The 14,727-nt window shown below is 35.4% G+C and overlaps 2 protein-coding genes across 2 annotated transcripts; both read right to left on the reverse strand.

The window, feature by feature from the left end:
- Positions 1-2,617: 2,617 nt before the first annotated feature.
- On the reverse strand, positions 2,618-4,369 carry LOC120255734 (receptor-like protein 33). The gene is made up of 2 exons (XM_039263494.1): positions 3,207-4,369; positions 2,618-2,657 (listed from the first exon to the last, which is right to left on the reverse strand). Exon 1 carries the CDS (start codon positions 4,287-4,289, stop codon positions 3,291-3,293), a length of 999 nt encoding a protein of 332 aa, XP_039119428.1. The 5' UTR covers positions 4,290-4,369; the 3' UTR covers positions 2,618-2,657; positions 3,207-3,290.
- Positions 4,370-10,036: 5,667 nt separating this feature from the next.
- Positions 10,037-11,349, reverse strand: LOC120255732 (receptor-like protein Cf-9). The gene is made up of 2 exons (XM_039263492.1): positions 11,162-11,349; positions 10,037-11,087 (listed from the first exon to the last, which is right to left on the reverse strand). The coding sequence occupies exons 1-2, from the start codon at positions 11,347-11,349 to the stop codon at positions 10,037-10,039; spliced, it is 1,239 nt and encodes a 412-aa protein (XP_039119426.1).
- Positions 11,350-14,727: the final 3,378 nt, after the last annotated feature.

The following is a 14,727-nucleotide window of genomic DNA, read 5'->3' on the forward strand; positions in this document are numbered from 1 at the left end:
GCGTTACGTATTGCTGTTGTGAAGACCCAAGACAATGGGGAGGGATTAAAATTAACTAATGAAAGAGATTGTGATAAAGACTATTAAAACAATGGAAGGCACTTAAATTAATTTATTTGTGTGTCAAATTAGTATCACCTCCAATTCTTATCTATTGCATGCGTTTGTGGTGGAATTACTCACTTTATCCCATAATTGGTATCCTTTGTATATATTAATTAGCCTAAGCTCTCCCTGTCATTAATTAGACTCATCTTACCAAAGAACATCTCATTGTTGAAGATGGGTGATTCCAACAAGACATTACCAAAGATATCTTTTATTGTGTATTAACTTCTTAAAACTAGGATTTCAAAACATGCCTTTTCTGTAACTGAAGAACAAAGAATATGTTCAGGGAATGCTATTATTGATATATGTTTATGAAGTTTCCCCATTGTCTATATTTTTCCCACTTTAAGGTGCAAGCAATAGGTATCTTTTGTAATTCACTATCAAACATTTTGTTCAGATTCAAGCTATGTGGACATTCACAATTCTTATTTGCAAGTATTTATAATTATTCCATGAACTTCATATGCAGTAAATTCTTTTTGTTTTATATTGATTTCTGATTTCCATTTTGTTAAATCACATCTAAATATTTTGAAAATCAGTGCGTGAAAAGACTTGATTGGAAAGGGATATGTTCATCTCCCCTGTTACGTCCAACATGAATTTCCTGTTGAAGTACATCCTTAATTAATAAATGGTATTCATTATATATCGCAAAATCCTAACAATTGATATCTTTTAAATACAGCAGATCCTCCTCTGTAACCGAGAAAAGCTTTCATATTGTGGATATATATTAATTATGACATGTATATATATATATATATATCATTCATCTCTGTAAATGGGATTAGATAATAGGAATTTCAACACAAGTGAAAAACTAGTTTGGTGTTATTGGGAAATGAACAAAGAAAGACATATGGCCATCAGCCATTCACTATTAATTTACTGATTTGGCAATTAACATGGAAACACAAACTGATCTCTTAGCACAGAACTTTTGATTCGATTGCAGTCACTTTCTTTTTTTTTTTTACAAAGGCGACAAGATTGCAATTACTTTTCCTGCTTCTTTTTTCAATGAGTTTCTAGATTAAAGTATGGTGATTTGGGTATCTATGTGGACTGCATAAACAACTATAACTGATCTAATCACTCCACATTTTTTTTTATTGGCCTTGCTTTTTTGGCCAAGAGTCTTTGTACTGTGTAAGAAAATGTCTTGTAAGGTTGTAATCCCCTTGGAGGTCAGATTATTATATATGGTCTCTCCTCTTCTTTATTAACAGATTCAAGTATAGTTTATGCGCAAATTTCAGGTGTAAGCATGAGAAATCTTCTTTAATTCGCTGTCCAACATCTTGTTAGATTCAGACTCTGTGGGCATTTATTTGCATGAATTTCATATACTTGATACTTGATACTTGATACAGCCATGGGTCTATTGCATGAATTTCATATACTTGAATTTCATCTCTCCCACTCATCCAAGACAGTTCAGTGTGAGCCAAGGAAAAAAAAACATTTGGCTACTGATAATTTAACTCAAGTAGTTCTACAAGTCATCGTATTCAATAGACAATGGAAAATTGTGCTGGTCTGTCAAGAGATTAGGCAAGTTATGTTAAAACCATGGAAAACTGAAATTTTAAGTTCACATTTAGGAAATCTTAACCAATCAATTAAATGCATTGCCCTGTTATTTTCTCTTTGACAATAACTTATGGCCTCCATCTTATTTTATATGTATTACATTCGAATTTTACTGTTTTTTTGACTCACCAGAGAACTTCCCGTTATTGAAGAAGGGTGACAACAACAGGAAAATACAAAGATAAAACGCTATTTAATAAATCTATTATTGTGTATTAACTACTTAAAGCAGGATTTTCAAAACACACCTTTTCTGTTGAGGGAGGGCAAGGTCTATGTTTAAGGAATCCTATTATTGATATATATTTCAGAACACCCCCTTTTTTCTATATTTCTACTTTCAATTATGGGCAATAGGTATCTTTGTAATTCACCATCAAACATGTTATTCAAATGCAAACTGAGTAGATATTCACATGTATTGTTTGCAATTATTCACAATTATTTATAATTATTTTGTCAATTTCATATACGATTAATGCTTGATACTGCCATGACTTTAATTATTGCAGGCTGGTTTTAGCTTGGCAACAGTTGGCTACATTTGCATCATGTTCTTATAGAGATTCATTTGTCAAGAAATTCTTGGACTTGTTTTAAGAATTTTGTTGATTAGGAGAAATTCTTGCAACACATCAAAATATTTGGAAACTAAACTCACATAAAATTATGCTAATTAACAAAAGTGCATCAGAAAAGAGTTAAATATTGGATTGAATTATCTCATAGTGAAGGTGAGACAATGAAATTGGGTCTATATCAGCTTGCAAAATCAATTCCATCTTATAATTCGAGAGTCTTAATTTTATTGACTACAGAATCAGGAGTCATACCTCAGACATGCTCTCAAACGTTGTGATCATCTCTTATGTCCATGTCTTCTAGAAAGTTCCATGCATTTGTCTGTCAGTAAGCTGATAATGTCTGTTTCCCCAGTTATCTCCTACCTGAATTTGTTTGTGGAAGTGCATGTTCAATCCAATAAATACAGAAAAAACCTAGCAATTAATATTCTTCAAATAATAAAATAAAAAAAAAACTCCTCTGCAGTGAAGAATGCTATCATTTTGTGGATAAATGTCAACATGATATGTGTATATACTTATCATAAACCTGTATGAATGGTTTCAGATAACAGATATTTTCATACAAAATTATAAATAGAAAACATGGTTGGTGCCATGGAGAAAAAGAACATATGGCTATCAGTACAAATAACAGGTACCGGTACAAATAAAAGACAACTTTAATATTGTTGGAGAATAAAGAAGGCAAACACATGGCCATCATCCATTCATTAGTAACTGAATTGAGTATGCAATTAACGTGGTCGTAGCCAGAAAACAGAGAAAAACACAAAGTGATGATCTCTTGCACAGAACACATTTCAGTTGCAGTTGTCAGAGAATCAGCAAGACAAGGAGAAAAGTACAATATTGCATTCATGGTATTTATCAACTATCTGATTGTATACATATAAATTATAAGTATGGTACCCGAAGTCATAGCTTGGCCTTTGAAATAGTTTCTTTGATGATTACAGAAGAAGGAATGTCCTCTTGTTTTAGAAATGTATGTCTTTATCTGTTCATGAACCTCCTCTTGTACCACATTTTCCACTTGGGAAAGAACAATAGATAGATAATGGCCGCTGCAAATCCAACTCCATAACCCAATCCTGTGAACATCCAGAACCAAATCTTGTCCATGTCAAACTCTGTGGGTGCATTCGTAGAATTTGAAGATGGCTCCACACTAGTTGAATTAATACAATCCCTTGATAATGGGCTCCCACACAGTCCTGGATTCCCTTCAAATGATGAATTTGAGAATGTGAAGAACTGGTAGCTCTGTGGTATTCTGCCAATCAAATTGTTGTTTGACAGATTCAAGAAAGCCAAGAAGGTCAGGGAGGTTAGAGAACTCGGAATCACTCCTGATAATTGGTTTCCTGAGAGGTCCAATGCCTCCAGCTCACTCATATCTCCGAGTACCCGTGGAATTTCACCAGTGAGAGCATTAAGTGACATGTTCAAAGAATGAAGGGACTTAAGATCACCAAGAACTTGAGGAATATTCCCCACAAATTGGTTATCTGACAAATCGATGGAAGTGAAGGTAGACAAAATCTTTACTAGTTGGATCTCAAACCCTTTCAAATTAACAGTAATCGTGTCTTGATAATATGGTGCGCTTGAACTATCATTCCTGTATCCAATTGTCTTCGTCTGTCCCTGATGAACCATCATCGCCTTCATGCTCTTAAAGCACTCTGATGGCAAGCTACCAGTGAAATGGTTTGAAGAGATGTCAAAGATTTGGAGATTCATGAAGAAGTGATTACCTTCGCAAATTCCAGGTAGATGTCCAAAGAATTTGTTTTTTTTGAGAACCAAGACTTTCAGTGCAGGAAGGTTCATCAGCCAATGTGGGAAAGAGTCTGCCAACTTATTCCTACCAAGGTCTACGACTTCTAGCTCAGCACAGTTGGCCCATGAGCTGGGTACCACCCCTTCTAACTTGTTTCCATTGAGGTTAATGGTTTGTATAGCACATCTTGAGCTGACCTTTTGAGGCATGCTTCCTTGAAAACTATTCTCCCGAGCATTCAACACTCTCAAGTGGATGAGACTTTCCAATAGGCAAGCTGGTATCGAGCCACTCAAATTGTTGTGAGAGATATAAAAAATATAGAGTTCTGTTGCAGTACAAATTGATGAGGGGACTTCTCCCGTGAGACTATTATTTGACAATGAGAATGTGGGATCGAAAATACACACCCTGGCATCGTGTCGGTCAAGAGACACCAGGTGATATATCGAATCACAAATATTATTTTATTTCATTTATTTTTATCTTTGTAGGCTCTTCCATTCCTAATAGAGGCAAGCCTCCATTATTAATTACCCTAGACTGAAGTCTTAGGAACCTCCGATTAAGGGCTCAAGTATAAGTAAAGGCCAGAAAATTTGCGAATTCTAAATTTTATTATTATTATATATATGTGTCACTGCCGCTGCTTGTGCCTTGTTATTGCATTGCTATGTCACTGCCGCTGCTTGTGCCTTGTTGCCACGTTGCATGCCTCGTTGTCACCTTAATATATAACTTATTATTGCCTTGAAATTTATATATTTATTTTAGACATTGCCGTTGCCTTGAGATAATCTTTCTTGCCATTGCTTTAGGATCAGTTCACAGCATTGGATTGATACATCAATTCTAGATAACTCCAATCTTCACTCGGGTTGATATTTAGTGAGCTTTGAAGTTGCAAAGCATGTGCAACAATATAACATTAAATGTAGTCCAGTCCATGCATCCTCAAATGATCATCATTCTCAAAAATATATAATATATATATATATATATATATATATATATATATATATATATTAATCCATGCTTATATATATATTGGATTTACCATAGGTCAAATGACCACTTCATCCATGCCATGCATATGTATATATATATATATATATATATATTTTTTTTTTATCATAACCGTCAACCTAGTCTTCACTGTCACATTTTATTCATTTCCATGAAAAGTGCACAAGTATATATATGTGCATGCATGCCATTACATGCATCTCATCATTTCTTATGTTTATGTGCATGATGGTCATGTATATATATATATATATATATATTTGCATGGGTTCAGCCATTAATAATTATTTATTTTTTTATGGCCCACCATGTCCATTCCATGCAACCATCAATGGAGGCCTCACTTAATGAAATGGATAATTAAGCCTTCTTTCACGTATTCTTTGTAAATTTTCATGCACATGGGTAAGGTCCATTTCTCCTTGAATGATATTTAATATATGGCAAAATTAGTCTTCTTGTCATTTTGTAATTCAATCTTGCATAATAATATGCTAGCAGCTTCTGTAACTCATGCCATTGTAACATAAATATTTTATATCATTCTTTACAAGTTACATAAAGTTTCCCTTGGACTTGGCCTTGTGGAAGTTCATCAATGCTTCAAACAAGAGACTAGCTAGTTGATAATGCCAGGTTTGGATTTTTTATATGATTGTTTGCATACTTAAAAAAGAAATGTTTCACTTTAAGCACAAGGTTGACTCCAAAACAAGTGTCTTCATATCTCTCAACGTCGGTCTTTATTAGGATTGCTCTGTAAAGCTTGACATATCTGCACAGGTTTTAGCTTTCCATGACAAATAACTATGGTGCAAAACAAGTTTTCATTGACCAACCACAATTTTCATGGCTTATAAATTACTCTGTATCAAGTTAATATCAAAGCTTGGAGGCCAGAAAATCCACTTCGTACTCGTTACTACATAAGCACCATCCACCGTATTGCTAATCAATTTTATGCCATGCATATCATCATCCAACATTAGCTTTGCCTTCCTGAGCCTTTGTGATAATTCATGCAAAATGCTTGGGTTTTATTATTATTATTATTATTATTATTATTATTATTATTATATCCATACATACCATTTATTTATTCTCATGTGCATGATGAGACTTCTTTTCTTTTTATTATTATTATATTTTTTTTACTGAATCATGCACGTGGGTATATTACATGCAATTTCATTTTTCTTCTTAAACATATTTGCATGTGTGTCTCTAATCATTCCTCTCCTTTGATTGAGCAGCAGACTGCCTTTGAACATTTCGGCACCGACAATCTTGCCACTGCTTCAAGTGGGACTACAAATATTAGTTCAAATAACATCACGATGACATTATCACTTGGACCTTCTTTAGCTCGATTACATTCAGTTTGCATGGCTCAAATGATAGTGGCCTCAGATTCTTTAACGGTTTGAGATGCACCAACCCAACATTGGTAGTGCGAGTATGTGAAACATTGAGTGAAACCGAAGCAGTAAATTCTGAAACCAATTTCACAGTCTTATCTATGAGGTTGTTGTTTTAAGAAGTCAAGGAAGTAAGGTCTTTGATGTTCTTCATACCAGCATTAATTAGAGATCTACCATATGACTCGAGAGATCTGGTCAACACTCTAACATATGGGTGGCCTCTGTCTTATAGATGGCAAATTGTATAAGGTAATGTCCTCCTTGGAAAGACTTTGAGATTTATGACATGTTTTTGGCAGGGATCCCTTTCGCGAAGATCTTCATGGAGTTCAAAACCTTCGTTATGGTAGCAGAGGCCAGTCCTAGATGGGAAACTTGCAATAGGACTCTGGTGGGGATTTACGGTCTCAATATGGAGATTTCTGCCGGATTCCAGAAGGGAAACAACGCCATGAATGTGAGATTCATGATCTGTGTCTAGTATATGGTAATCTCCGTTGAATGTGGCTACTAATAATTGACGCCCGCATCTCCTTCTGGGAATCAGATCAGTATGACTCCTCAACAGCATCAGTCTTGCACTAGCAGTATCATCTTCTTCGCGACGGCAACGGACTTCAGGATACTTCTGGCTTCTCCATGAACTGATGTCACCTTCCTTGTCAGTCATTTCTCTCTTTCCGGCGGCAGCTTCAATATTTTCTGTACGACGACGAGCTGCAACAGCAATGGTGGAGACAGCAACGACAACGGTAGCAATAATATCAACAAGCAGCCTCGGCAACAAGCAGCAGCAACGCAGGCGGGTAACGTTGGCAGCAACAATGGCATCAGTGATGGCGACCTCTCTCTCTCTTTTTGTCCTCCTTCACAACCTCTTCCAGTCTGTTTTTTAGAGTCCTTTGTCTTCATGACCTCTTCCAGTTTTTTTCAGAGTCCTTCGTCTTCATGGGCTCCTCATTAAGGGAAACAGCAATCAACGATGGCTAAGGCAAGCGGCAACAACACCATCGCAGGAAAGGCAACAAGCATCAGTGGCGAGCAGCAACAACATCAAGTGACAACGGCGACACCAGCAACGGCATCAGGCAACAGCAGTGACTTTGTTTTCTCTCTACATGTGTATATATATATGAATATAGGTTTAGAGAGAAAAATGAGGACCTTCTCCTTCTTCTTCGTCTTTCCTCTTTGCTCTTCCTTCTTCGTTCGTCCTCGTTCTTCTATCGTCTTCTTCTCTGATTCCTTCGTCTTCTTCCCCGTCCTTTTTATAAAGGCTTGGTCGGTATGCGGACGTGGGACGATCGTGAGGATGATGGGTGGTTGTGAAGACCACGGGCTGATCGTGGGGAGCCACGACGCAACACGGAGAATTTTAATATATTTATCATTATATTATATATTGTATATTATTATGATATATTATTATATATATATGTTAAGAAAATTATTTTATATATATATTTATATTTTATTTTGTAATATTATATATATATATATATATATATATTTATATGTTTCACTAATTAGATTTATTTTATTTATTTTATTATATATATAGTATTTGAAATTTTTTTTTATTATTTTTATTTATTTATTTATCTCTTATGTATATTTTATTATATATATATATATATATATATTATTTCTTTATCACTTTATTTGATTTATTTCATTTTAATTTAAATTATTATTATTATTATTATTATTATTATTATTATTTTATTATTTATTATTTTTTTTATCTGATTTCATTTATATTATTTTATTATATATTATCTTTATCTAATTTAATTTTGATTTGATTTGATATATTTATCTATTTACTTATTAATTAATTAATTAATTAATATATTATCGGATGTTATTTATTTTAATTATATATATATATATATATATATATATATATATATATTTTTGAGCTAATTTTTTTTTAATTTATCTTTATATATGTATATATTTTATACGATTTGATTTATTTTTATTTCATTTTATTTTATCTCTTTTATTTTATTATTATATTATATATTATATATATATTTTAGCTTATTTAAAAAAACTTAATTAATTTTAAAATTTATATATATATATATGTTTGCCTCGTGATTTGTATTCATGATTGATTTTTGGGATTTATATCACCCTCGAGATTTGTCCCCTCGACTAGTCCTGAAATTTGTGGCTGATATTGAGAGATTTGTGCATTTTGGATATTTTGGATCGCCGAGATCGCGTCGCTCTACCGATCATGAGATTTGAGTATTTTTAGCACCGCTTTTGAGATCGAGTGCTCTCGACCCTGGTCCCCGAGATTCGTGTATTTTTGGATATTTTTGGATCGTCTTGGGATCGGTGCTCTCTACCGATCCCCGAGATTTGTGTATTTCAGATCGCCTTGAGATCGGTGCTCTAGGGTCGGTCTCGAGATTTAGTGTATTTTGGATATTTTGGATCGCCTCGGGATCGGTGCTCTTGGGCCGATCCCCGAGATTTGAGTATTTTTAGACCGCCTCGAGATCGGTGCTCCCTACCGATCCCGAGATTTTTAATATTTTTAGGACCGTCCCTCGAGATCCGTGCTCTCGCTGATCTCGAGATTTGAGTATTTTTGAACCGCCTGGCAGATCGCTGCCTCGACTCATGTCCCGAGATTTCGAATATTTTGAATATTTTGGATCGCCTCGAGATCGGCTCTCTCACCGATCCCGAGATTTGTCGATTTTTAGACTCGCCTCGAGATCCGTGATCCCTGCTAGTCTTGAGATTTGAATATTTTAAATATTTTGTTTAAATTAGGAAATACATTTAATTTATTTATTATTTATTTATATATATTATTATTTTTTTATATAAACAGAGAAGAATATAGTTTTTTTCAGGTAGTATGATATGTTAAATGGGATGGAAGAAGTGAAGAGGTTGTTTGAGTAGTCCACAAAAACACTATTTGGTGGAGGAAGAGGAATTGGTCCTTGAAGCAAGTTAGAGTGGAGATCGATACGAACACTGTCAGTGGAAGAATTGGAGAAAGACCCCTCAACACTTGTGAACAAGTTGCATGACAAATTCAGGTAGGAAAGACTGGAGCTCCATATCCAACTTGGTATGGTACCACCAATTCTGTTGCTTGAAAGATCTAGACTCAAAAAATTATTTGAATGTTTCAAGAAAGGCTTCTCAATATCTGTGAATGAGTTGAAAGCTAAATACATAAACTTAAAGAAACTCCCAATACTCCATATCCAGGTGGGTATAGTACCATTAATTCTGTTGTATGAAAGGTTTAGCAGGAATATATTCTTTTTATGTTTCAAGAAAGATGGGATAGCCGTGAGATTGCAAGATTCCAATTCCAACTGAGTAAGAGATGGAAATAGATGAGAAGAATCTGCAATTCTGTTAGAGGTCAAGAAGTTAATGCCTGAAAGATCCAAGACTCTGAGATTTTTGAAGGTAGCCAAAACAACTCTAATTCCACCACTGAGCCATCAAAGTTGTTTGAACCTAAATCAAGTAACACGAGAGCAGAGAGATTGGCTAGTGATTTTTGGGAGCTTCCCTCGGAGATTATTGCCACTTAGATCAACATATTGTAACGTAGAAGATGCGTTTTTGAATTCTTGCAGCTGACCCGAGAGCTTGTTGTCAGCTAGATATAACTTTTCCAATTGCGGTAGGGTGAACAAAGACATTGGGATAGATCCAATGAGTGAGTTGCCTGCTAAATCAAGTGACACAAGTTGACGTGCAGAGCTGAGAGTACTGGAGATCAGTCCAGTGACATTATTATAAGAAAGATCAAGGATCGAGATCTTTGAACTAGCAGGCATTGGTGGCAAGTCCCCAAAGAGGTGATTATCAGCGAGGTTTAAATTAACCAATTCACTGAGATTCCAGATTGACCGGGGTATTGGCTCTGAGAAATTACAACCAGCAAGTTTCAAAGATGTCAAAGACTTTAACTTTAGCAAAGAATTTAATAAACTCCCCAAAGAAACCCTTGCTAGCATCGGATTATATGAAAGATCAAGTGTCTTCAAGTTCAAAAGTTCTTCAAACACTCTGGTTGGAAAAAATTCCTCAAGTCCACACCCACTGAGACTCAGCACACTTAAAGAAGGAAATTTTGCAAAGAATTCAGGCACTTGGGACAGAGAATTGGAATCAAGATGAAGTATTGATAAATTTTGGAGCTTGGAGAAGGAACTGTCAATTGGCCCTGACAGCGAACAATCAATCAAACTGAGAGCTTCAAGTCCAGGAACGGAGTGAGAGATGGCTTGGGACCACTCCGTCGTGCTTGAAGAAATATCCACTTCATCCAAATACAGCTCTTTTAAATGAGAAAGGTCTCCGATGAGAGTACCAAGGTCAGGCTTTTCCAGCTTCAAAGGATATATGTCATATGTGGAAAGGTCCAAAGAAATGAGTTTTGTGAGGCGAGAGATGCTGATGGGGACTTGGCCTACCAGCAGTCCGGAATATGAAAGGTTGAGATGTGTGAGATTAGCCAATTTTTTTCCAAATCCAAAAAGCAGGACAGCACTCAGCTGGTTGAAGCTATTGTAGGCAAGATTGAGTGTTTGGAGGAGGTGAGGTTGAAAAGGGAGGGCATAATGTTGCCTCCCATATACCTCTCGCTGAGGTCCAGAGAAACAACAAGATCGGATGCTTCGTCGCAGCTGACTCCTTCCCACCCGCAGCAGTCTGTGCCAGGAAGCCAGTGCGGGAGTGAAGTTGTTGCAGGGAAGTAGTAGTCGATGTCGGTGCTTGCATTGAGCATGATGAAACTTTTTTTTTGAGGTCGAGAAGGTCCAGGCATTGTTGTGAATTTGCTGACGTGGAACTTGATAAGGAGAATGGTACCAGTATGAACAAAAATAAGAAGGAGCATGGAATGAAAAGGAGGAAGATGGAGACACTCCGGTCATCTGAACTTATCATGCTGCTGCTACTGCCTACTGGTGGTGGTGATGATGATGGTGATGGTGGTGGTAACACAAGAGGCATGATGAATCAGTGGGGTAGTACTAGCTAAAAGAAACATGTGTTTCTTGAAACCAAGAGTAGAGTCAAAGAATCAATACATTAATAATTGAGTTGTTATTTTTTTTTATATAATAAAAGTGACTTGTCCTCACATGTCCATATTTTTTTTTTAAAAAAATCACTGTTTGTTTTAATACAAATTAACATTTTATATTATTTTGAAGAAATGCATTTAAAATAGACTTACAATACCATGCATGCATATTCCCCAATATCATCAAGTATATAATACATAGACTTATAATACCATGCATGCATCTCTCAAGTCAAGAGTAAAAAAAAACCAGCATTTGTGTTTCACACGCTTTTTTTTTCTCAAAAGGGCAAGACTAATTAATGTTAGTGGTCTTTTTTAAATATATATATATATATATATATATATGAAATACTGATTTGCACGTCACCAGCCAAAAGTCAAACAGTCAATAGTCGAGCTTAGCATGGCATTCCAAGAGTAATGGATTTAATAATAGGAAGGAATACATGACTTTGTCAAACAATCAATAGTCTTATCTCTTTGTGAGGAAAAATGCTGGATTGAATTAACTGATACTGAAGGCCAAGACATTGAAATTGGGCCTATATCAGCTTTGAAATGTCAATTGCAAGTTAAAAATTCAAAACCTCGTGTCCTGATTTTTTCAATCAAACACTTTTCTTTTCTACTTGAATTCACATCAGTCTCTCAATGATGTTGGTGTCATGAAGACACAAAAGCTAAGCTTTAGCATAGATATCTCTAAGTGATTTCCACCATGGTATGGCAGACATAAATCAAGAAGTACCATAAGAGCGACATGCTATTTAAGAAATGTATGCTTGTTCACTCGCTGCTGGAAGTACATACATATATGCAAACATAGATGCTAATGCCCTGTTTGAGAATTGAGTGGAAATTTCACATGTTCATGAATTTGAAAGACTGAGCTATCAAAATCAAAGAAAGTGATAACCGAGGCAATCTACATAAATGTGAAGTTTCAAGTTCGAGAATTATATCACTCTATACTTGTTTGGAGTCCAATGGATTTGAACAATTTTTACTGTCTGAAACCTGTGCAGCCAAGTGGAATGTTATGAGCATTTTGTATATTATGGTCATGCCAGAGATCTGGAGCATTGATGGAACTTAATTGGATTCCCAATTTCTCAGAGATGTGCAAAATGTTTGTTTGAGATTGGCAAAGCCTTTCCAGTCCTACTCTTAAAAGTTGGCTATTATCCGTCCATGTTGAACAGGAGTCATCGGAACTCTCTTGTTGAACTCATACATACAGCAGCAAACAGATCCAAACTCAACCTAAAATTTTGGGCCAATGTGAATTGTGTAAATTGAGTTCTGATTTCTATTTTGCTAAATGTTTGCATATAAAAACTTTTAAATATCAGTGAGTCAGAACTCAATTGTAAAAGGTTGTGTTTGTCTCTTCTGTTACTTCGTGCATTAATTTCCTATGGAAATACATTCTTAAATCAATGAATAGTATTGAACAATCCTAACAATTGATATCTTTCAAGTACAGCAGACCCTCCTCTGTAAACAAGAAAGCTTTCATATTGAATAAATATTAACTGTGATATGTATATGTTTGTCATTCATCCTTATAAATGTGTCCAGATAACGGGTACCTGTACAAATAAAAGATAACTTTAATGTTGTTGGAGAATAAAGAAGCCAAACACATGGCCATCATCCATTCATTAGTAACTGAATCGATTAGGCAATTAACATGGTTGTAGCCAGATAACAGAGAAAAACACAAAGTGATGATCTCTTGCAGAGAACACATAAATCAAATGCAGTTATTAGAGAACCAGCAAGACATGGAGTAAAGTACAATATTGTAGTCATGCTATGAAACAAATATCTGATTGTATACATAGAAATTATTAGTACGATACCCAAAGTTGAAGTCATATCTTGGCCCTCGAAATAGTTTCTTTGATGATTACAGAAGAAGGAAGGCCGATCTTGTTTTAGAAATGCAGGTCTTTATCTGTTCATGAACCTCCTCTTGTATCACATTTTCCACTTCAGAAAGAACAATTGATAGATAATGGCCGATGCAAATCAAACTCCGTAACCCAATCCTGTGAACATCCAGAACCAAATCTCGTCCATGTCAAACTCTGTGAGTGCATTCTTAGAATCTGAATACTGCTCCACACTAGTTGAATTAATACAATTCCTTGATAATGGAGATTATGATTATGATCAATTAACCACTTAAAACTCGAATTTCAAAACTGGCCTTTTTCTGTTGCAAAACGACAATACCTATGTTCAAAGGATGCTGCTTGTTATGAATGTTTTTGAACTTCACCTATAGCAATATTTCTGATATTAAGGTCTATAAAGTGCACTTAATATAACATCTATTATATTTTTTTTTTGTTTTTTTTTTTTGATAAAAGTGGATAAACCACAATTCCATTAAGAAGAAATATAACATCTATTATAGGCGTGCTTAAACTTGGCCTATTAATGTAACAGTTCCCATTCAAATTAATTGGAAGGATGGCGGGAAAGATAGTTGGCTGGAGGGAAAGAGAGCAGCTGCAAAGCACGTGACGTCTGTTACACCCACTGAGGCAGCTGCGAGTCACGTACTGGTTGTTACATCCAGGCGATTTTGGTTAAGCCCGAATGGACTGGGGGTTTAAAAGGCAAGGACGAAGGAGAGAAAAAGGGTGAAGAATCCTGTGAACAGAGGCCGGCTCTAGAGAGCTCGATCGGAGGATGTCAAGGAAGTGTTCTATTCTTGTCTGACTTGTGTTCTCAATTCATTACTGTTGTTTTCCTTAGAATGAGATCATGAACTTGAGATATCTGTTTTTCACTCTGTTTTTGAGTGCATTTTCCTACTGCTTGTGGCTAGATCTGTGGAATAAGCCTGATGCTTGGTTGTTTGGAACTTATTTTTCTTGGTTGTGTAAAGTCTGTTAAAATCTCTGAGATGTTTTTTTGATCTGATTGATTACTGTGAATTGTTTGTTCATTTTCCTCACTGAAATCTATTAAATCTTCATTCAGATTAGGAATTCAGTTGATTTGAGTGTGGATCTGAGCTGATCCATTTCATATTACTTCCCTTTATTTTTCCGTCTTTTCCCTTTATTTTTGTCGGAACATGATATCTGTCTGTTAGGA

Source organism: Dioscorea cayenensis, unplaced genomic scaffold, assembly GCF_009730915.1.
Source record: "Dioscorea cayenensis subsp. rotundata cultivar TDr96_F1 unplaced genomic scaffold, TDr96_F1_v2_PseudoChromosome.rev07_lg8_w22 25.fasta BLBR01001172.1, whole genome shotgun sequence".
NCBI classification, from domain to species: domain Eukaryota; kingdom Viridiplantae; phylum Streptophyta; class Magnoliopsida; order Dioscoreales; family Dioscoreaceae; genus Dioscorea; species Dioscorea cayenensis.

Coding starts and splice junctions, on each gene's coding strand:
- LOC120255732 (XM_039263492.1), bottom strand. CDS start 11,349: ATGCCTGGACCTTCTCGACCTCAAAAAAAAAGTTTCATCATGCTCAAT. Junction 11,088..11,161: donor TCTCTGGACCTCAGCGAGAG/GTATATGGGAGG, acceptor TGCCTACAATAG/CTTCAACCAGCTGAGTGCTG.
- LOC120255734 (XM_039263494.1), bottom strand. CDS start 4,289: ATGCCTCAAAAGGTCAGCTCAAGATGTGCTATACAAACCATTAACCTC.